Genomic DNA, 21,416 nt, shown 5'->3' on the forward strand with positions numbered 1-21,416 from the left:
TTCTCCTGGTGTGGAAAAGGTGAATTTTCCTGGGGAGTTTTTCCTGGTGTGGAAAAGGTGAGTTTCCCTGGGAAAATTTTTTTCCTGGTGTGGAAAAGGGGAATTTTCCTGGGGAGTTTTTTCCTGGTATGGAAAAGGGGAATTTTCCTGGCCCCGTTTTTCCCTTATGCAGACACCAAACCCTGCTGGGCTGTGCTGGTTTCTCCAGGACCAGGAGACCTCGACCACGAGCTCCTTGTGCCACGACCTTCAAACGTTCTTCAAATCATCTTCTCAAAGCTCGGCACGCGTTACCACACTCAGTTTATTTCAACAATTATTGCTATCATAAAATAGCTATAATAATAATAATAATATTATTTCTTGATTTTTCCAGGAATCAGGGGGGAACCTATGGAAGGGTCAGCAGTAAATGAAGGCAAAATCGGGTTTTGGAAGGCAGTTGATGGTTCCTGAGTGTGACTAGGAAGTGGAAAATGGAAATAAAAGCGCTGCAGGTGCTGCTCCGAGCGAATCCACCCAGGGTTCAGTAATCCACCGAGGGAAGGCAAACGAGGCGCACAAATTCCTCGTATTTGATGGTTCCATTGGGCCCAACCCGGGCTTCCCTCAGCAGGTCATCCACTGGAAAACGGGAAAATCCCGTTGGGATGGGACCTTTGGGGTTTGGGGGTGTTCGGGAGGAAAGCAGCGCTGCGGGGTTGGGGTTGGGGGGTTTGTTGGGAATCTCCTCTGGGATCAGGTGGGAGTTTCAGGGTGGCCTCAGTCAGCACCTGGATTTTAATTCCGTGGAAAAATCTCTGGAGCGTGGATGTCCATCTCTGTGAGTTCATCACAGCTTTAGTCCAGATGGGCTTTTGGGTTTATTGTGCCCCTCGGAGCCAAATTTCTGACAAACTGGAGGAATTTGGGGTTTTTTGGGCTGTTTTTTACTTTGGTGTCTCCTGCTGGCTCAGGACCTTCCTCACCCCAGAGGCGGCGGCGGAAAGAGAGGAGGGAGGAAAGGAAAGGAAGGGAAGGGAAGGGAAGGAAAGGAAAGGAAAGGAAAGGAAAGGAAAGGAAAGGAAAGGAAAGGAAAGGAAAGGAAAGGAAAGGAAAGGAAAGGAAAGGAAAGGAAAGGAAAGGAAAGGAAAGGAAAGGAAAGGGAAAAGGAAAAGGAAAAGTCCCAGGGGGAATTGCAGGGTACCTTCCTCCTCGGAGAGCTTCTCGCCCAGGCGGGTGAGCTTGGCGCGGAGCTCGGGCACGGAGATCACTCCTCTCTTCTGCCTGTCCAGCATGGCCAGGGCCCTCAGGATCTCCTCCTCGGGCTCCTCCTGCTTCATCTGCCTGTACATGATGTTCAGGAAGGTGGAGAAGTCCAGCTCTGCGTTCTTGTCTGCAAAGGAAGGGCAGGTCCTGTGGGAACGGCTCTGGTTGGGGGCTGGATCCCAAAAAACCCCTCCTCGTCCTCCCCCACTTCCCTTTCCTGGGGTTTCCTTTCCCTTTCCTGATGTTTCCTTTCCCTTTCCTGGTGTTTCCTTTCCCTTTCCTGGGGTTTCCTTTCCCTGTCCCTGACCTGGATCAGGCCATGGCACTAATGGGGTTTTCCTCCTCAAATCCCATTTGTAACTCTGTTAAATTTGTTCTCTGAACCCGGATCCTGAATTTTCAATCCCCCCACACCCCAATCTCACAATTCCTCGGTTTCTGTGCTCTGTTTTTCCCACAGACCCTCAGCTGAACATCCTTCTGGCCCGGACAGCCTCCCACCCTCCAAATCCATATTCAACCTTTGCCTCCTGCTTTTTTTTTAAGGGATTTTAACAGCGCTGGTTTAATCCTCGGGCTGGATTTCACACACCACAACAGCTCCTGCTGCCTGGGGTGCAGGAAAAGGGAATTTCCCGGGATGAATCCTTGTGCCTCACCGATCCTGTGCAGCTGCAGGTGCCTCTGCACCTCCCCGGGCGTGGGGCTGACGCCGAGGCAGCGCATCACGGCCAGCAGCTCCGAGCCTCGGATCTTCCCTTTCTGCTTCGTGTCGTACAGGGAAAAGCATTCCTTGAACTCTAGGGAGGAGCAGAGCTCGGTCAGGCCATTCCTTGAGCTCTAGGGAGGAGCAGAGCTCGGTCAGGCCATTCCTTGAGCTCTGAGGAGGAGCAGAGCTCGGTCAGGCCATTCCTTGAACTCTAGGGAGGAGCAGAGCTCGGTCAGGCCATTCCTTGAACTCTAGGGAGGAGCAGAGCTCGGTCAGGCCATTCCTTGAGCTCTAGGGAGGAGCAGAGCTCGGTCAGGCCATTCCTTGAGCTCTAGGGAGGAGCAGAGCTCGGTCAGGCCATTCCTTGAACTCCTTATGAAGGAGCAGAGCTCGGTCAGGCCATTCCTTGAGCTCTGAGAAGGAGCAGAGCTCGGTCAGGCCATTCCTTGAGCTCCTTATGAAGGAGCAGAGCTCGGTCAGGCCATTCCTTGAGCTCTAGGGAGGAGCAGAGCTCGGTCAGGCCATTCCTTGAGCTCCTGGAAGGAGCAGAGCTCGGTCAGGCCATTCCTTGAGCTCTGAGAAGGAGCAGAGCTCGGTCAGGCCATTCCTTGAACTCTAAGGAAGGAGCAGAGCTCGGTCAGGCCATTCCTTGAGCTCCTGGAAGGAGCAGAGCTCGGTCAGGCCATTCCTTGAGCTCTGAGGAGGAGCAGAGCTCGGTCAGGCCATTCCTTGAGCTCTCAGAGGGAGCAGAGCTCGGTCAGGCCATTCCTTGAGCTCTGAGGAGGAGCAGAGCTCGGTCAGGCCATTCCTTGAGCTCCTTATGAAGGAGCAGAGCTCGGTCAGGCCATTCCTTGAGCTCTAAGGAAGGAGCAGAGCTCGGTCAGGCCATTCCTTGAGCTCCTTATGAAGGAGCAGAGCTCGGTCAGGCCATTCCTTGAGCTCTCAGAAGGAGCAGAGCTCGGTCAGGCCATTCCTTGAGCTCTAGGGAGGAGCAGAGCTCGGTCAGGCCATTCCTTGAGCTCTGAGGAGGAGCAGAGCTCGGTCAGGCCATTCCTTGAGCTCTGAGGAGGAGCAGAGCTCGGTCAGGTCGTTCCTTGAGCTCCTTATGAAGGAGCAGAGCTCGGTCAGGCTCCCGTTCCCGTTCCCGGTCCTGTTCCCGCTCCCGGTGTCGCCTTTCCCGGATCCGCTCTCGGTGTCGCCTTTCCCGAGGTTGACTGGCACGGGGGGAGGGGACCAGCCGCAATTAAGGTGATTAAAAGTAATTAAAGCCCCGAGCGGCGCTAATTGGGGCGCTCCAGGCTGAGGAAGGGGGGGAAAAGGGCTGGGAAAGCGGCGGATTTTGGTTAAAAGTGATTTTTGTGGCTTGGAGGGGGTGGGAGAGGGATGGAGGGGGATGAGGGAGGAGGAAAAGGGGAGGGAAAAACGGGAGAGGGGAAAAAAGGGAGAGGAAAAAAACGGAGAGGAAAAAATGGAGAGGAGAGGAGAGGAGAGGAGAGGAGAGGAGAGGAGAGGAGAGGAGAGGAGAGGAGAGGAGAGGAGAGGAGAGGAGAGGAGAGGAGAGGAGAGGAGAGGAGAGGAGAGGAGAGGAGAGGAGAGGAGAGGAGAGGAGAGGAGAGGAGAGGAGAGGAGAGGAGAGGAGAGGAGAGGAGAGGAGAGGAGAGGAGAGGAGAGGAGAGGAGAGGAGAGGAGAGGAGAGGAGAGGAGGATGATGATGGATGAAGGTGGTGGAAGATTTTGGAGGCGGAGGCTGCCGAGTTCTCCCCCATCTCCTGCTGCAGGGGACAAAAGCCCCGAGGATGCTCCGGGGCTGTCCCGGGCTGTCCCCAGCATCTCCCGGGGCTGTCCCGGGGCTGTCCCGGGCTGTCCCCAGCATCTCCCGGGGCTGTCCCGGGGCTGTCCCGGGCTGTCCCCAGCATCTCCCGGGGCTGTCCCGGGCTGTCCCGGGCTGTCCCCAGCATCTCCCGGGGCTGTCCCGGGGCTATCCCGGGCCAGTCCGTGCCCGTGGGCACCGTGACCTCCCCTGGCCCGGCCGCCGCCTCCTCTGCTCGCCAATCCCCGGCAGAGCCGCTCAGACTGGCACTAATACCCCCATTAATGCTCTCATTAATAATGCCCTCATTAATGCTCTCATTAATAATACTCTCATTAATGCTCTCATTAATAATACTCTCATTAATATTCCTGTTCAAACCCTTAGTTCAGCTTCCTTTGGCCAGCCCCGGGCGCCGCTCCCCTTTCCCAGGGTTGTTTTCCCGGGAATTCCCGGGGCAGTTTGCTGTTTTCCCTGGAATTCCCGGGGCAGTTTGTTGTTTCCCTGGAATTCCCGGGGCAGTTTGTTGTTTTCCCTGGAATTCCCGGGGCAGTTTGTTGTTTTCCCTGGAATTCCCGGGGCAGTTTGTTGTTTCCCTGGAATTCCCGGGGCTGCTGCTGCTTTTCCCTGGAATTCCGCTGCTCCGGTGGGATTGGAGCGCTGCTCCCTCTGCTGCTTTTGCGCTGCGATATTTTCCTGCCCTGGGCAGAATTCCCTGTTTTCCCAAGCAGGACCTGGGCAGAATTCCCTGAGGTTTTTTTTTTCCCAAACAGGACCTGGGAGATTTCCCTGTTTTCCCAAGCAGGACCTGGAGATATTTCCCTGTTTCCCAGGCAGGACCTGGGCAGAATTCCCTGTTTTTACCCAAGCAGGACCTGGGCAGAATTCCCTGGTTTTTTGGGGATTTTTTTTTTTGTTTTTTTTTTCCCAGGCAGGACCTGGGGAAGATTTCCCTGTTTTTTTCCCAGGCAGGACCTGGGCAGAATTCCCAGATTTTTTTTTCCCAGGCAGCGCATCCCGGGAAAGCCGGGAGCAGGAAGGATTGGGGGACAGCGAGCGCAGCTGAGCCGCTCCGGGGCAGAAACGCGGCATTTCTCTATCTACCTAAATCGAGACAATTCTAAATACATGAACATACGTCTAAATATAAATATAGCTATAAATAAAATCTAAAGACATAAATCTAAATAAATAGAAATATACATAAATATATAAATATAAATATACGCTAAATAGATAACTCTAAATTTAAATATAAATAAAAATGTATAAAATAGAAATAAAATAGAAATATAAATGAAATAAATACAAATGATATAAATATAAATATAAATATAAATATAAATATAAATATAAATATAAATATATAAATATATGTATATAAATATAAATATATAAAAATAAAAATAAAAAAAATATATAAATAAAAATAAAAATAAAAATAAAAATATATATAAAAATAAAAATAAATAAAAATAAAAATAAAAATATATATAAAAATAAAAATAAAAGTAAAAGTAAATAATCTCGCTAATGAACGCCCGAAGCGGACCAAACCCCACCTACCATTAATTTGATCCTGGGACAGAAACTTCGCCTGGAGCAGGAAGGGAGAGGAGAAAATAAATCGATTTAAAGAATCCCGAGCGGGTTCCCGGGAGATCCCGGAGCGCAGAGCCCGCAGCGCTCACTCACCATGGCCGGGGCAGTCCCGGAGTTTTGGGGCCAATCGAGCGGATTTTGGGGCCAATCGAGCGGGTTTTGGGGCCAATCGCGCGGATTTTGGGGCAGTCGCGGAGGTTTTGGGGCCAATCGCGCGGATTTTGGGGCCAATCGCGCGGATTTTGGGGCCAATCGAGCAGATTTTGGGGCAGTCGCGGAGGTTCCGGGGCGGCTCCGCGGTTCCCGGGCAGAGTCCGCGGCGGGCGGAGCTCGGGCGGAGTTTCCCGTGCGGGAATCGCGATCGGCGGGACGGGAACGGGCGGAACCGACAGAGCCACGGCCGGAGAGTCCAGCACGGGAATGGGAATGGGAATAATGGAAATGGAAATGGAAATGGAAATGGAAATGGAAATAATGGAAATGGAAATGGGAAATGGAAAAAGGAAAGTGGAAAATAATGGAAAATGGAAATGGAAAATGGAAATGGAAAATGGAACTGGAAAAGGGAAAATGGAAAATGGAAAAGGGAAAGTGGAAATATGGAAATGGAAAATGGAAATGGAAAATGGAAATGGAAAATGGAAATGGAAAATGGGAAATGGAAAATGGGAAATGGGAAATGGGAAATGGAAAATGGAAAAGTGGAAAAATGGAAAAATGGAAAAATGAAAAGAGTCAAAAATGGAAAAATGAAAAAATGAAAAAATGGAAAATGGAAAATGGAAAAATGGAAAAATGGAAAAAGTCAAAAATGGAAAAATGAAAAAATGAAAAAAGTCAAAAATGGAAAAATGAAAAAGTGAAAAAATGAAAAAAGACAAAAATGAAAAAATGAAAAAAGTCAAAAATGGAAAAATGAAAAAAAAAAAAGAAAAAATGGAAAAATAGAAAAATGAAAAAGTGAAAAAATGAAAAAAGACAAAAATTAAAAAAGTCAAAAATGAAAAAGTGAAAAAAGACAAAAATGAAAAAATAAAAAAAGTCAAAAGTCGAAAAATTCAAAAATTAAAAAAGTTGAAAGACCAAAAATTAAAAAATGAAAAAGGTCAAAAATTCAAAAGAGAAAAAAATCAAAAATTCAAAAATGAAAAAGTAAAAGTCAAAAAATTCAGAAATGAAAAAGGTCAAAATTCCAAAAATTCCAAAATTAAAAAAGTCAAGTCAAAAAATTCAGAAATTAAAAAATTCAAAATTCCAAAAATTCCAAAATGACAAAAGTCGATAATCCAAAAATTTCAAAATGACAAAAATCAAAAGTCCAAAAATTAAAAAATGAAAAAAGTCAGAAGTCCAAAAATTAAAAAATTAAAAAAGCCAAAAGTCAAAAAATTCCAATATGAAAAAAGGCCAAAAGTCCAAAATTTCCAAAATGAAAAAAGTCAAAAGTCAAAAAATTCAAAAATGAAAATAATATTTTTTTTCTTTTGGAATGTTTGTAATTTTTTTAGTCAAAAATACAAAAATTGCAAAATCAAAAAAAATCCAAAAATTCCAAAAATCCCAAAAAAACCAAAATCCAAAGAGGTTCTGGTGCAGAGACCCCAGGAATTCCCTCCATCCCAAATGGATTTTGGTGCCGTTTTTTGGGAATTCTGAGGAATTCCCACCCCACCAGCGAGACCTGAACCTCTTGGTTCCCAAACTCCCGGAATTCCCCCTTCCCCCTGAATTTTGGGGCTGTTTTCTGGGAATTTGCCATTAGTGAGAGCTGGTGCAGATCCCTGGAATTCCCCCATCCCAAATGGAATTTGGTGCCATTTTTTGGGAATTCTGTGGAATTCTTGTGTCTGAGTGAGAGCAGAAGGTGCTGGTGCACAGATCCCTGGAATTCCCCTTTCCCCCCAAATTTTGGGTCCATTTTTCAGGAATTCTGAGGAATTCCCACCCCACCAGCGAGACCTGAACCTGTTGGTTCCCCAACCCCCGGAATTCCCCCTTCCCCCTGAATTTTGGGTCCATTTTTCAGGAATTCCTCAGAATTCCCACCCCACGAGCGAGACCTGAACCAGTTGGTTCCCAAACCCCCGGAATTCCCCCATCATGATGGAATTTGGTGCCATTTTTTGGGAATTCCTCAGAATTCCCACCCCACCAGCGACACCTGAACGAGTTGGTTCCCCACCCCTGGAATTCCCCTTTCCCCCCAAATTTTGGTGCCGTTTTTTGGGAATTCCTCAGAATTCCCACCCCATGAGTGACACCTGAACCAGTTGGTTCCCCAACCCCCGGAATTCCCCCATCCCCCCAAATTTTGGGTCCGTTCCCCCCCCATCCCTTCCCTCAGCACCGAGCGCCAACCACCCGACTCCCATTAACCCCTCCGTGACCAAACCACCAGCAGCACCACCATTCCAAGGCGATTTATTCCCAACGGGGGATCTCCATCCCCCCAAGCTCCTCTGCTCAGGGCGCCGCGCGGGCGAGGCGCAGCGTGTAGAAGGCCCAGGGCTCGGGGACGTAGATGGGCCCCGGGTACCTCCTGCGCAGGACGCCGTCGTGCCACAGGCAGCCCACCCAGGCGCCCACGAGGAGGAGGCCGAGGAGGAAGGAGAGCAGCAGGAAGCGCCCGTTGCTGTCGGGCAGCAGCCCCCGGCGCCGCCGCCGCAGCGCCAGCGCCAGCATGGCCAGCACCGTCAGGAGGAAGAGGATGAAGAGCTGGCCCTCGGTCACCAGGTACCTGCGGGGAGAGCGCCCCGAGAGATCCGAGGGTCGTGGGATCTGTGGGAGCCTGGGATCCCAGGGAGAACATTCCTGGGTTTATGGGATTATGGGATCTGTGTGAGCCTGGGATCCCAGGGAGAACATTCCTGGGTTCATGGGATCGGCCGGGAGCCTGGGATCCCAGGGAGAACATTCCTGGGTTCATGGGATCTGTGTGAGCCTGGGATCCCAGGGAGAACATTCCTAGGTTCATGGGATCTGTGTGAGCCTGGGATCCCAGGGAGAACATTCCTGGGTTCATGGGATCCCAGGGAGAGGGATCCCGGGGTCATGGGATCGGCCGGGAGCCTGGGATCCCAGGGAGAACATTCCTGGGTTCATGGGATCGGCCGGGAGCCTGGGATCCCAGGGAGAACATTCCTGGGTTCATGGGATCGGCCGGGAGCCTGGGATCCCAGGGAGAGCAATCCCGGGTTTATGGGATCCCAGGGAGAGGGATCCCGGGGTCATGGGATCAGCCGGGAGCCTGGGATCCCAGGGAGAGTGATCCCAGGTTTATGGGATTATGGGATCAGCCGTGAGCCTGGGATCCCAGGGAGAGGGATCCCGGGGTCATGGGATCGGCCGGGAGCCTGGGATCCCAGGGAGAACATTCCTGGGTTCATGGGATCGGCCGGGAGCCTGGGATCCCAGGGAGAGCGATCCCGGGGTCATGGGATCCCAGGGAGAGCAATCCCAGGTTTATGGGATCCCAGGGAGAGCGATCCCGGGGTCATGGGATCAGCCGGGAGCCTGGGATCCCAGGGAGAGGGATCCTGGGTTTTCATGGGATTGGCCATGAGCCTGGGATTGCAGGGAGAACATTCCCAGGTTTTATGGGATCTGTGTGATCCTGGGATCCCAGGGAGAACATTCCTGGTTTCATGGGATCGGCTGTGAGCCTGGGATCGCAGGGAGAGCGATCCCAGGTGTTCTGGGATCAGTTTTGATCCTGGGATCCCAGGGGGGACATTCCCAGCTTTTTTGGGATCATGCTGATCCTGGGATCCCAGGGAGAGCATTCCTGGTTTCATGGGATCTGTGTGAGCCCGGGATCCCAGGGAGAGAGATCCCGGGTTTATGGGATTATGGGATCTGTGTGAACCTGGGATCGCACGGAGAGGGATCCTGGGTTTTCATGGGATCTGTGTGAGCCTGGGATCCCAGGGAGAACATTCCTGGGTTTATGGGATTATGGGATCAGCCGTGAGCCTGGGATCCCAGGGAGAACATTCCTGGGTTTATGGGATTATGGGATCTGTGTGAGCCTGGGATCCCAGGGAGAGTGATCCCGGGTTTATGGGATTATGGGATCAGCCGTGAGCCTGGGATCCCAGGGAGAACATTCCCAGTTGTTCTGGGATCACAGGGAGAGCATTCCCAGCTGTTCTGGGATCAGTTTTGATCCTGGGATCCCAGGGAGGACATTCCCAGCTTTTTTGGGATCATGCTGATCCTGGGATCCCAGGGAGAGCATTCCCAGCCCCACAGAGCAACAGCTGCCCGGGGGAATGGAGCAGCTCTCCCTGGTGAATTCCTGGGGAATTCCTGGGGTATTCCCAGGGTATTCCTGGAGTATTCCCGGGGAATTCCTGGAGTATTCTTGGAGTATTCCCGGGGTATTCCTGGGGTATCCCCAGAGTATTCCCGGAGTATTCCTGGGGAATTCCTGGAGTATTCCTGGGGAATTCCTGGAGTATTCCCAGGGAATTCCTGGAGTATTCTTGGAGTATTCCCGGGGCATTCCTGGGGCATTCCCAGGGTATTCCCGGAGCATTCCCGGGGTATTCCTGGGTATTCCCGGGGCATTCCTGGGGTATTCCCGGAGCATTCCCAGGGTATTCCCGGAGCATTCCCGGGGTATTCCTGGGTATTCCCGGGGCATTCCTGGGGTATTCCCGGAGCATTCCCAGGGTATTCCCGGAGCATTCCCGGGGTATTCCTGGGTATTCCCGGGGCATTCCTGGGGTATTCCCGGAGCATTCCCAGGGTATTCCCGGAGCATTCCCGGGGTATTCCTGGGTATTCCCGGGTATTCCCGGAGCATTCCCGGGGTATTCCCGGGGTATTCCCGGGGCATTCCCGGGGCATTCCCGGAGCATTCCCGGCATTCCCGGGGCATTCCCGGCCCATCCCGGCACTCACCAGTAGTAGAGGCTGCTGGGCCCCAGCAGGAGCCGGGCGGCCGCGGGCATCCGGCCCCGCCGCGCCGCCGGCTCGAAGCAGCCGGAGAAGTAAATGAAGAGGATCAGGAAAAACGGGATGTACCTGGGAAAAACACCAGGAATTCCAGCAATTCCCAGCGCTGGGATCAGCCTGGAAGTGACTGAACTGCCCCAAAGCCACCCCACACCCTGAGCTGCTCCCGGGCTGGGGAGGGGATGGAGCAGCTGCGGATCCCTGCTCTGGAATTCCCTAATCCGGGATTCCCTAATCCGGGATTCCCTAATCAGGGATTCCCTAATCAGGGATTCCTGCTCTGGAATTCCCTAATCCGGGATTCCCTAATCAGGGATTCCCTAATCAGGAATTCCTGCTCTGGAATTCCCTAATCCGGGATTCCCTAATCAGGAATTCCTGCTCTGGAATTCCCTAATCCGGGATTCCCTAATCAGGGATTCCCTAATCAGGGATTCCTGCTCTGGAATTCCCTAATCCGGGATTCCCTAATCCGGGATTCCTGCTCTGGGATTCCCTAATCTGGAATTCCCTAATCTGAGATTCCCTAATCAGGGATTCCCTAATCAGGGATTCCTGCTCTGGAATTCCCTAATCTGGGATTCCCTAATCAGGGATTCCCTAATCAGGGATTCCTGCTCTGGAATTCCTGCTCTGGGATTCCCTAATCAGGAATTCCTGCTCTGGAATTCCCTAATCCGGGATTCCCTAATCAGGAATTCCTGCTCTGGGATTCCCTAATCCGGGATTCCCTAATCAGGAATTCCTGCTCTGGGATTCCCTAATCCGGGATTCCCTAATCAGGAATTCCTGCTCTGGGATTCCCTAATCCGGGATTCCCTAATCAGGGATCCCTGCTCTGGAATTCCCTAATCCAGGATTCCCTAATCCGGGATTCCTGCTCTGGGATTCCCTAATCCGGGATTCCCTAATCAGGGATTCCCTAATCAGGGATTCCCTAATCAGGGATTCCTGCTCTGGAATTCCCTAATTAGGGATTCCCTAATCAGGGATTCCTGCTCTGGAATTCCCTAATTAGGGATTCCCTAATCAGGGATTCCTGCTCTGGGATTCCCTAATCAGGGATTCCTGCTCTGGAATTCCCTAATTAGGGATTCCCTAATCAGGGATTCCTGCTCTGGGATTCCCTAATCAGGGATTCCTGCTCTGGAATTCCCTAATTAGGGATTCCCTAATCAGGGATTCCTGCTCTGGGATTCCCTAATCAGGGATTCCTGCTCTGGAATTCCCTAATTAGGGATTCCCTAATCAGGGATTCCTGCTCTGGGATTCCCTAATCAGGGATTCCTGCTCTGGAATTCCCTAATCAGGGATTCCCTAATCAGGGATTCCCTAATCAGTGATCCCTGCTCTGGGATTCCCTAATCAGGGATTCCCTAATCAGGGATTCCTGCTCTGGAATTCCTGCTCTGGAATTCCTGCTGTGGGATTCCTGCTGTGGAATTCCCGCTGTGGAATTCCTGCTCTGGAATTCCTGCTGTGGGATTCCCACTGTGGGACTCCTGCTCTGGGATTCCCACTGTGGGATTCCCACTGTGGGATTCCTGCTCTGGGATTCCCGCTGTGGAATTCCCGCTGTGGAATTCCCACTGTGGAATTCCCGCTGTGGAATTCCCACTGTGGAATTCCCGCTGTGGAATTCCCGCTGTGGGATCCCGGCTCTGGAAAAGCCCATCCCAGTTTGGGGGAGAGACCTCTTGGCACAATGGGGCGTGGAACTGGAAGTGGATTTTTAGTTGGGATATTTGGGGTGTTTGGGGTTTTTTGGGTATTTGTTTGGGGTGTTTGGGGATTTTGGGATATTTGGGATATTTGGGGTGTTTGTTTGGGGTGTTTGGGGATATTTGGGTGTTTGTTTGGGATATATGGGATATTTGGGTGTTTATTTGGGATATTTGGGGTGTTTGGGATATTTGGGGTGTTTGTTTGGGGTATTTGGGTGTTTATTTGGGATATTTGGGTGTTTGTTTGGGATATATGGGATATTTGGGTGTTTATTTGGGATATTTGGGGTGTTTGTTTGGGATATATGGGATATTTGGGTGTTTATTTGGGATATTTGGGTGTTTATTTGGGATATTTGGGGTGTTTGTTAATGGTATTTGGGGATATTTGGGGTGTCTGGGGCACACCTGGGGCTGCTGGAGGAGGAACCAGAGGAACCTTCCGCCCAGCCCTGGAAGGACAAACTGCTCCTGCGTTCCAATCCCAAAATATCCCTGAGCAGGGGGGATTTTCCAGGATCACCCTAATCTGGATCCTAATCCAAATCCAGCCCCGGCCAGCGGAGCCAGCCGGGGTTTATCCACCCTGAGCTCTCCCTCCCCCCTCAGCCATCCCAAAATCTCTGCTGGAATCATCACTCACCACATGGAGTGCCCCAGATATTCGTCGTAGTAGTAGAGCAGCTCGAAGGAATCGATCTGGGATGGGAATGGGAATGGGATGGGAATGGGAATGGGAATGGGAATGGGAATGGGAATGGGAATGGGAACGGGAACGGGAATGGGAATGGGAGGAGAATCCCAGTGAGCAGCCACAGTCACCATCGGGAAATTCGGATTGCAGGAACGCCCGGGCCCAGCTCAGCCCCTTCCCAGGTCATTCAGAAATTCAGATTTTAGAAATGCTTGAACCCAGCTCAGCCCCTTCCCAGGTCATTTATAAATTCAGATTTTAGAAATGCTTGAACCCAGCTCAGCCCCTTCCCAGGTCATTTATAAATTCAGATTTTAGAAATGCTTGAACCCAGCTCAGCCCCTTCCCAGGTCATTTATAAATTCAGATTTTAGAAATGCTTGAACCCAGCTCAGCCCCTTCCCAGGTCATTCAGAAATTCAGATTTTAGAAATGCTTGAACCCAGCTCAGCCCCTTCCCAGGTCATTCAGAAATTCAGATTTTAGAAATGCTTGAACCCAGCTCAGCCCCTTCCCAAGGTCATTTATAAATTCACATTGCAGAAATGCTCAGCCCAGCTCATTTATAAATTCAGATTTTAGAAATGTCCAGCCCAGCTCAGCCCCTTACTAAGGTCATTTATAAATTCAGATTTTAGAAATGCTTGAACCCAGCTCAGCCTCACCAGGGTCTCGGGTTTGAGGTTCCTTCACCATTTACAAATTCAGATTTCACAAACCCTCACCAGGGTCTCGGGTTTGGGGTTCCTTCACCATTTACAAATTGAGATTTCACAAACCCTCACCAGGATCTCGGGTTTGAGGTTCCTTCACCATTTACAAATTCAGATTTCACAAACCCTCACCAGGGTCTCGGGTTTGAGGTTCCTTTATAATTTATAAATTCCAATTTCACAAACCCTCACCAGGGTCTCGGGTTTGAGGTTCCTTCACCATTTACAAATTCAGATTTCACAAACCCTCACCAGGGTCTCGGGTTTGAGGTTCCTTTATAATTTATAAATTCCAATTTCACAAACCCTCACCAGGGTCTCGGGTTTGAGGTTCCTTCACCATTTACAAATTCCAATTTCACAAACCCTCACCAGGGTCTCGGGTTTGAGGTTCCTTCACCATTTACAAATTGAGATTTCACAAACCCTCACCAGGGTCTCGGGTTTGAGGTTCCTTCACCATTTACAAATTGAGATTTCACAAACCCTCACCAGGGTCTCGGGTTTGAGGTTCCTTTATAATTTATAAATTCCAATTTCACAAACCCTCACCAGGGTCTCGGGTTTGAGGTTCTTTTACCATTTATAAATTCCAATTTCACAAACCCTCACCAGGGTCTCAGGTTTGAGGTTCTTTTACCATTTATAAATTCCAATTTCACAAACCCTCACCAGGGTCTCGGGTTTGGGGTTCCTTCACCATTTACAAATTGGGATTTCACAAACCCTCACCAGGGTCTCAGGTTTGAGGTTCTTTTACCATTTATAAATTCCAATTTCACAAACCCTCACCAGGGTCTCGGGTTTGGGGTTCCTTCACCATTTACAAATTCTGATTTCACAAACCCTCACCAGGGTCTCTGGTTTGAAGTTCCTTCCCCATTTACAAATTCCAATTTCACAAACCCTCACCAGGGTCTCGGGTTTGAGGTTCCTTCACCATTTACAAATTCCAATTTCACAAACCCTCACCAGGGTCTCGGGTTTGAGGTTCCTTCACCATTTACAAATTCCAATTTCACAAACCCTCACCAGGGTCTCGGGTTTGAGGTTCCTGATGATGGGGTTCTCCCTCACGGACAGGTGGTGCTGGTACCCGCTGAAGATCAGCCGGTGGTTCACCGAGTCTCCCACCAGGTGGATGCTGGCACCCATCACGAAGGTGATGATGCTGAGGTAGACCACGGACCTGGGCAGGGTCTTGGGGGACCTCTCGATGAGCTGCAGGCACGGGGAGAGGAGGAGAGGAGGAGGAGGAGCAGCAGGGATGTGGCAGCTCCTGCCCGTGCTCGTTTTGGGATTTTTATTTTTTTGTTTGCCAGAGCGTTCAGAAATTCATCACCAAAAATCCCAAAATATCCTGAGTTGGAATCTGGATTAAAAAAATCATCACATCCATCTCCTCCTGTGAGGATTTTGTGGTTTTAGCACCAGGAGCTGACACTGAGGCTGTGATTGCTTCCTGCAGGTCCTCCTGAACATTTTGGGGTGCTGTTCCCTATTTTCCCCATGGAATCAGACTCAGCTCCACAGAGAGCTGCAGGATCCTCCAGGTGAACATTTTGGGGTTCTGTTCCCTTTCTCTCCACTGCAATGGGACTCAGCTCCACAGAGAGCTTCAGGACACTTCAGGATCCCCCAGCTCCTGAACATTTTGGGGTCCTGTTCCTTTTTTTTTCCTATGGAACAGGACTCAGCTCCACAGAGACCTTCAGGATCCTCCACATGAACTTTTTGGGGTCCTGCTCCCTTTTTTCCCCCATGGAACAGGACTCAACTCTGAAGAGAGCTTCAGGACACTTCAGGATCCCCCAAGTGAAGATTTTGGGGTCCTGCTCCCTTTTTTCCCCACTGCAATGGGACTCAGTTCTGAAGAGAGCTTCAGGATCCTCCACATGAACATTTCGGGGTCCTGCTCCCTTTTTTCCCCATGGAACAGGACTCAGCTCCACAGAGAGCTTCAGGATCCCCCAGGTGAACATTTTGGGGGTGCTGCTCCCTATTTTCCCCACGGATCAGGACTCAGCTCTGAAGAGAGCTTCAGGATCCTCCAGGTGAACATTTTGGGGTCCTGTTCCCTTTTATTTTCCCCATGGATCAGGACTCAGCTCCAGAAAGAGCTTCAGGATCCCCCAGGTGAACATTTTGGGGTGCTGCTCCCTATTTTCCCCACAGTTGGACCCCGCAGCCAGGAGGAGCCGAGTGCCACAAACCCCTCGGGGTGATTTTTGGGCACCTCTTTCAGTGCTGGGCTCTCTCCCTGCCCCATGCCAAGCACCTGGGGCTGGCTCCGGGCCTGGGCCAAGCCTTGGGACAGCAGCAGGAATTTTGGGATGCAGCTCCACACTCAGCCTGCAAAGCAGGGAGAGCTCCCGGGGCAGATCCCAGCTCCAGGAGTTTTCCAGCTTTGGCTGGCTCAGCTCTGGGATCTGCCAGGGCACCCTCCTCTCCCTGAATCAGCTTTGCAGCCCTCCCTGAGCAGGGGAAAAAAAAAAAGCTCCTTATTTGTGTTTCATTTTGAACTTATTTGGGTTTAATTTGGAGGCTTAACTTTCCCTTCCCCCGGAGCTGCCCACGGATGTCACGGGAGGACAAGGAGAGGGGACAGGGCTGGGACACGTCCCTGGGCCAGGGAAATGCAGCCTGGATTTTCCTGAGGCTCAGCCCTGCAGAAATCACCTGGGAAAGGTCAGCTCCCACATCCTGGGCATTCCCTTCTCGCCCAGAGCCTTGAAATCCTCCCGGAATATCCAGAGGGAATCGTTTCCACCTCAGGCCACAACTGAACTGCCAGCTAACGAAGGTTAAAATAGATTTATAATTGCTTTCTCCTCAAGAGTTTAATGGGAGAAGATTCCTAATGGTCTGACACCTCATGAGTGGTTTATGGGATGCAGAGGTTGGCAGCTGGAGCCGGATAAATCCCAGCTCCAGCCACAATTCCAATGTCAAAGGGCAAGTGTCACGAAGCTCTGAACAATTTAGAAAATCCACTCAAATTCCAGCTGCCTTTTAAGCCCAGGGTGGGTGTTGTCCTAAAAATATCATTTGGGAAAAGGGCTCTGACTCCTCCCGGAGCCAGAATTCCAGGGGGAAGTGATTTGCTTTGGACATGCAGGAAATTGAGGTGCTCTTTAAAAGGTGGAATCACAAATCCTTCCTGGAGTGGGGAACTCTGGCTGGAAGGAATTTGGGAACAACCAAGATCCTAAAAACCTCTGAGCCTTTGCAAAACCTGGAATGGAAAAGCCCTGAACATTCCCAGCTTTAAATTCAGCTCTGACTCTTCCTGGAGCTGGAATTCCAGGGGGATTTGCTTTGGACATGCAGGAAATTGAGGTGCTCTTTAAAAGGTGCCATCAGAAATCCTCCTTGCTGACAGGGATTTGGGAATAACCAACACCCTCAAAACCTCTGAAACGTCACAAAATCAGGAATGGGAACCCCCTGGACATTCCCAGCTTTAAATTCAGCTCTGACTCTTCCTGGAGCCAGAATTCCAGGGGGATTTGCTTTGGACATGCAGGAAATTGAGGCGCTCTTTAAAAGGTGCCATCAGAAATCCTTTACCTTCAGCAGCAGGAAGGGGGTGATGACATTGTAAGCCATGTGGAAATAATCCCCAGCGCTGGGTTTGTTCAGAGGAAACCATTCCAGGGGGAAGATGATCTGAGGAGAGAGGGCAGAGCAGCACGTCAGCAGCCACGGGAGAGGGAAAATGTTGGGATTGCTCGGGAATGCTCAGCTGGGCTTCAGGGGGTTGGGAAGGGACCAAGCTGGGCAGCTCATCGTGGAGCAAACTTCCCGAAAATCACCCTCTGGAAGTTTTCACTCCCAGCCCAAGCTGTGGGGGTCAAGGAAGGCATTTGGGATTCCTGGATCTTCCTGAACCCTCTGCCAGCTTCCAGCTGGGAAAAAAATTCCATTGAAATGGAATGGAAGCAGCAGCCCCAAGCTCTGGGATGCAGGCAAGGAATGGGGAAGAGCAGGAGGAGCCTCCCAGGTGTGAAAACAAAGGTGTGGGAGAGAGAAGGGGAAGAGTTTTCCCAGAGCCTGGAGCGGGCTTGGCCCCAGTGCCAGCTCCTCCAGGACACCCCCTGGTGCAGGGGACAGCCCCTGGCCCTGTCCCCTCACTCACCATGGCGATGGGGCGCCCGAAATCCAGCACCCAGTTCTGCAGGGTGAAGGAGAACCACAGGTCCAGGTGGAACGGGGACGTCTTGGAGGTGTCCTCGGCCTTGCCCACCCCGTGCCTGGAGGGGACAGAGGGACACGGAGCCCTGGAGCAGCTCTGGGAGGAGGCAGAGCCCTCACCCCACGCCAAAGCTGCTCTTGCCCGGCTCTGGGAAGCCAAAGCTGAGGAGCAGCAGGGACAGGAGAGCACCAAGCTGTCACCATCCCTGCGGGGAGGCTCCTCTGGTCTCTTAGCAAGGTGAAAAGTGCTGAATTCAGTGCAATTATTTTTAATTTTTGCACGACGGAGCAAAATCCCAGCTCCCAGGAGTTGGGCCGAGGGCTAAAAGCTGGAGTCCCAGCAGCGGGATGCTCGGGACGCAGCAGCGTCACCTGCAGCTCCTGCTCCCGGCTCCCTCTGCCTCCTGCCAGGATCCAAGCCCAGCAGAGCCTTTCCATGGAATGCCCCGCAGCACCTCTGGATCTTCACCTCCCTGCAGGAAAAGCGGCTCGGCGCCTCTCCTGGTGCCAAAGCCAGAACGGGATCAGCCGCAGCAGCCTGGGGCTGCCCAAGGTCCACGGAGTGACCCTGCCCAGGATCTTTAAGGTCTTTTCCACCCCAAACCACTCTGGGATGGTTCAATGCACCCCGAGAGCCGGAGGCTGAGGATGGGGTACCCTGGGTGAGCCGGGAATGCTGCGGCTCCCTGGAAGAGTCTGCCAAACCCTGGATCGGCTGGGATAACCCAGGTACGCCGGGATGACCCGGACACAGCCCAGTGGGGGAACCTTGGGGGACCCCGACCCTGGAAATGCCCCAGACCCTGACCTGGGGATGGTCTGGACCCTGACCTGGGGATGTTCTGGATCCTGACCTGGGGATGGTCTGGACCCTGACCTGGGGATGGTCTGGACCCTGATCTGGGGATGGTCTGGACCCTGACCTGGGGATGGTCTGGATCCTGACCTGGGGATGGTCTGGACCCAACCCTGGGGATATCCCGGATCCAAACGCTGGGGATGTCACAGATCCCAACCCTGGGGATGTTCTGGACCCTGACCTGGGGATGTCCTGGATCCCAACCCTGGGGATGTTCTGGACCCCAAACCTGGGGATATCCTGGATCCTGACCCCGGGGATGTCCCAGATCCAACCCTGGGGATGTTCTGGACCCCAAACCTGGGGATATCCCGGACCCTGACCTGGGGATGTCCCAGACCCAACCCTGGGGTGTTCTGGACCCCAAACCTGGGGATGTTCTGGACCCGACCCTGAGGATGTTTTGGACCCTGACCTGGGGATATCCCAGATCCAAACGCTGGGGATGTCACAGATCCCAACCCTGGGGATGTTCTGGACCCTGACCTGGGGATGTCCTGGATCCTGACCCCGGGGCTGTCCTGGATCCCAAGCCTGGGGATGTTTTGGACCTGACCCTAGGGATATCCCGGATCCTGACCATGGGGATGTCCCAGACCCGACCCTGGGGATGTTCTGGACCCCAACCCTAGGGATGTTTTGAACCCAAACCTGGGGTTATCCTGGATCCTGACCCTGGGGATGTTTTGGACCCTGACCTGGGGATATTCTGGACCCTGACCTGGGGATATCCCGGATCCCAACCCTGGGGACGTTTTGGACCCCAACCCTGGGGTGTCCTGGATCCCAACCCTGGGGATGTTTTGGATCCCGACCCTGGGGATGTTCTGGACCCCAAACCTGGGGATATCCCGGACCCCAAACCTGGGGATATCCCGGATCCCGACCCCGGGGCTGTCCCGGACCCGACCCCGGCCCGTCCCGGACCCGACCCCGGCCCGTCCCGCACCCGCAGCATCCGGGGCGGTCCCGGGAAGGGGCCGGGCCGTCCCGGGGGGCGCAGGCCAGGCTGTGCCGGGGGGTTGGATGGGCTGAGGCTCCCCAGAGATCCCGGGATGGATTTCCCCGTTCCCGAGCCCCGCCGCGCTCACCTGCCCGGGGGGAGCGGCCCGGCGGGCGGGGCCGGGCCCGGGAGCGGCCGGCGCCGCGCCGAGCCCTGCATCGCCCGGCGCGGGGCCCGGGGCCGCTCGGGGCCGCTCGGGGGGGCTCGGGGCCGCTCGGGGGGGCTCGGGGCCGCTCGGGGCCGCTCGGGGCCGCTCGGGGCCGCTGCCGCTCCTGCGCCGGTGCCGATCCCGGGGCCGCTCCCGGCCCGGCCCGCGGAGCAGCGGCGGCTGCGCGGGGACGGCCCCGGGCCCGCCCGTGGGGCGGGGGCAGCGCCGGAACCGGGAGAGACCGGGACCGGAGAGACCGGAGAGACCGGAACCGGGAGAGACCGGAACCGGGAGAGACCGGAACCGGAGAGACCGGAACCCGGAGAGACCGGAACCGGGAGAGACCGGGACCGGAGAGACCGGAACAGGGAGAGACCGGAACCGGGAGAGACCGGGACCCGGAGAGACCGGAACAGGGAGAGACCGGAACCGGGAGAGACCGGGACCCGGAGAGACCGGAACCGGGAGAGACCGGAACCGGGAGAGACCGGAGAGACCGGAACCGGGAGAGCCCAGCCCCGGGAGCCCGGCCCCGCTCCTCTCCCGGTCCCCCGGCCCCGCTCCTCCTGTCCCACTCTTGTCCCGGTCCCGCTGTCCCTGTCCCGGTCCCGCTGTCCGTCTCCCGCTGTCCCGGTCCCGCTGTCCCTCTCCCGCTGTCCCTGTCCCTGTCCCGGCCCCGCTGTCCCTGTCCCGGTCCCGCTGTCCCTGTCCCGGCCCCGCTGTCCCGGCCCCGCTGTCCCTGTCCCGGCCCCGCTGTCCCTGTCCCGGCCCCGCTGTCCCGGTCCCGCTGTCCCTGTCCCTGTCCCTGTCCCGGCCCCGCTGTCCCGGTCCCGCTGTCCCTGTCCCGGCCCCGCTGTCCCGGCCCTTTCGGAGAGCGGCGGGCCGGGCTGACCGCGGCTGTGCCGGCCCTGGGAGCTCCCGGCGGCGCTGGGATGCTCGGAGGGGATCGGAGCGGCTGGCAGCGAACGCTCGGGACATTCCGTGCAAACCCATCGCTCCGAGCCCCGGTTTTTTGGGAATGAGGAGCCGCGGCTGCTCTGGGCACGAGCAAGCGCCGCTCTTCCCGGATTTCCATCTCCCTGGGCCACGGGGATGCCCCGCTCTGTTCCTGCTCTGGGATAAATCCATCGGGACGGGATCTTTTTGCAGCCCTCGGGGCTGAATTTGCTCTCGCTGGGGGTTTGGAGTTTTGGTCTAAATCCGGAGGTGCATCCTGCCATGGGCAAGGACATCTCCCCAGGATTATCCCAGGATTATCCCAGCCCTGTCCAGCCTGGCCTCGGACACTTCCAGGGATGTGGCAGCCACAGCCAGGGCCTCGCCACCCTCACAGGGAAGGAAGGAGGCTCCAAACCCCTCGTGGAGGGCTTGGTGTGGGCACGGAGGCTCCATCACCCCTGGGTGTCACACCCTGTCCCCGTTCCCTTGGGTGTGACACGGGATGGGAACAGGACAATCCCTGGGAGCTGCCGTGTATTCCACTGAGGAATTCTGGCCTGGAGTTCTGGTGCTACCAAAGCTGAGGCAGCTCCCAGAAGCAGCAGAAGGGAGGTTCTGTCCCTCTGGAGGAGCAGGGAACCCTCCTCACGCCATCCCTGCTCCCCCAGGGTGGCACCTGGGAAAATATCCCTGAAAAGTGGAGGAGATCACGGAGATAACGGAGCCACTGAATCCTGCCAGGACCCTGCTTGTCACCCGGTGCCTGACACGGTGATGTGGCTCGTGTCCCCTGGTGTCCCCTGGTGTCCTCCAG

At 53.7% G+C, this 21,416-nt stretch overlaps 2 protein-coding genes across 3 annotated transcripts; both read right to left on the minus strand.

The window, feature by feature from the left end:
- Positions 1–286: 286 nt before the first annotated feature.
- On the minus strand, positions 287–5,733 carry CALML4 (calmodulin like 4). Of its 2 annotated transcripts, XM_077785955.1 has the most exons (5): positions 5,463–5,568; positions 5,334–5,364; positions 1,908–2,048; positions 1,187–1,375; positions 287–624 (listed from the first exon to the last, which is right to left on the minus strand). In XM_077785955.1, the coding sequence occupies exons 1-5, from the start codon at positions 5,463–5,465 to the stop codon at positions 527–529; spliced, it is 462 nt and encodes a 153-aa protein (XP_077642081.1). In that variant the 5' UTR covers positions 5,466–5,568; the 3' UTR covers positions 287–526. The 2 variants fall into 2 exon arrangements, with proteins under 2 accessions (XP_077642081.1, XP_077642082.1); XM_077785956.1 differs by lacking the exon at positions 5,334–5,364 and having other exon boundaries at positions 5,463–5,733.
- Positions 5,734–7,774: 2,041 nt separating this feature from the next.
- On the minus strand, positions 7,775–19,674 carry CLN6 (CLN6 transmembrane ER protein). The gene is made up of 7 exons (XM_077785957.1): positions 19,604–19,674; positions 17,598–17,712; positions 17,030–17,128; positions 14,492–14,680; positions 12,696–12,751; positions 10,275–10,397; positions 7,775–8,106 (listed from the first exon to the last, which is right to left on the minus strand). Exons 1-7 carry the CDS (start codon positions 19,672–19,674, stop codon positions 7,833–7,835), a joined length of 927 nt encoding a protein of 308 aa, XP_077642083.1. The 3' UTR covers positions 7,775–7,832.
- Between the last annotated feature and the right edge of the window lie 1,742 nt (positions 19,675–21,416).

This window comes from Lonchura striata, chromosome 11 (assembly GCF_046129695.1).
Source record: "Lonchura striata isolate bLonStr1 chromosome 11, bLonStr1.mat, whole genome shotgun sequence".
Lineage (NCBI taxonomy): Eukaryota > Metazoa > Chordata > Aves > Passeriformes > Estrildidae > Lonchura > Lonchura striata.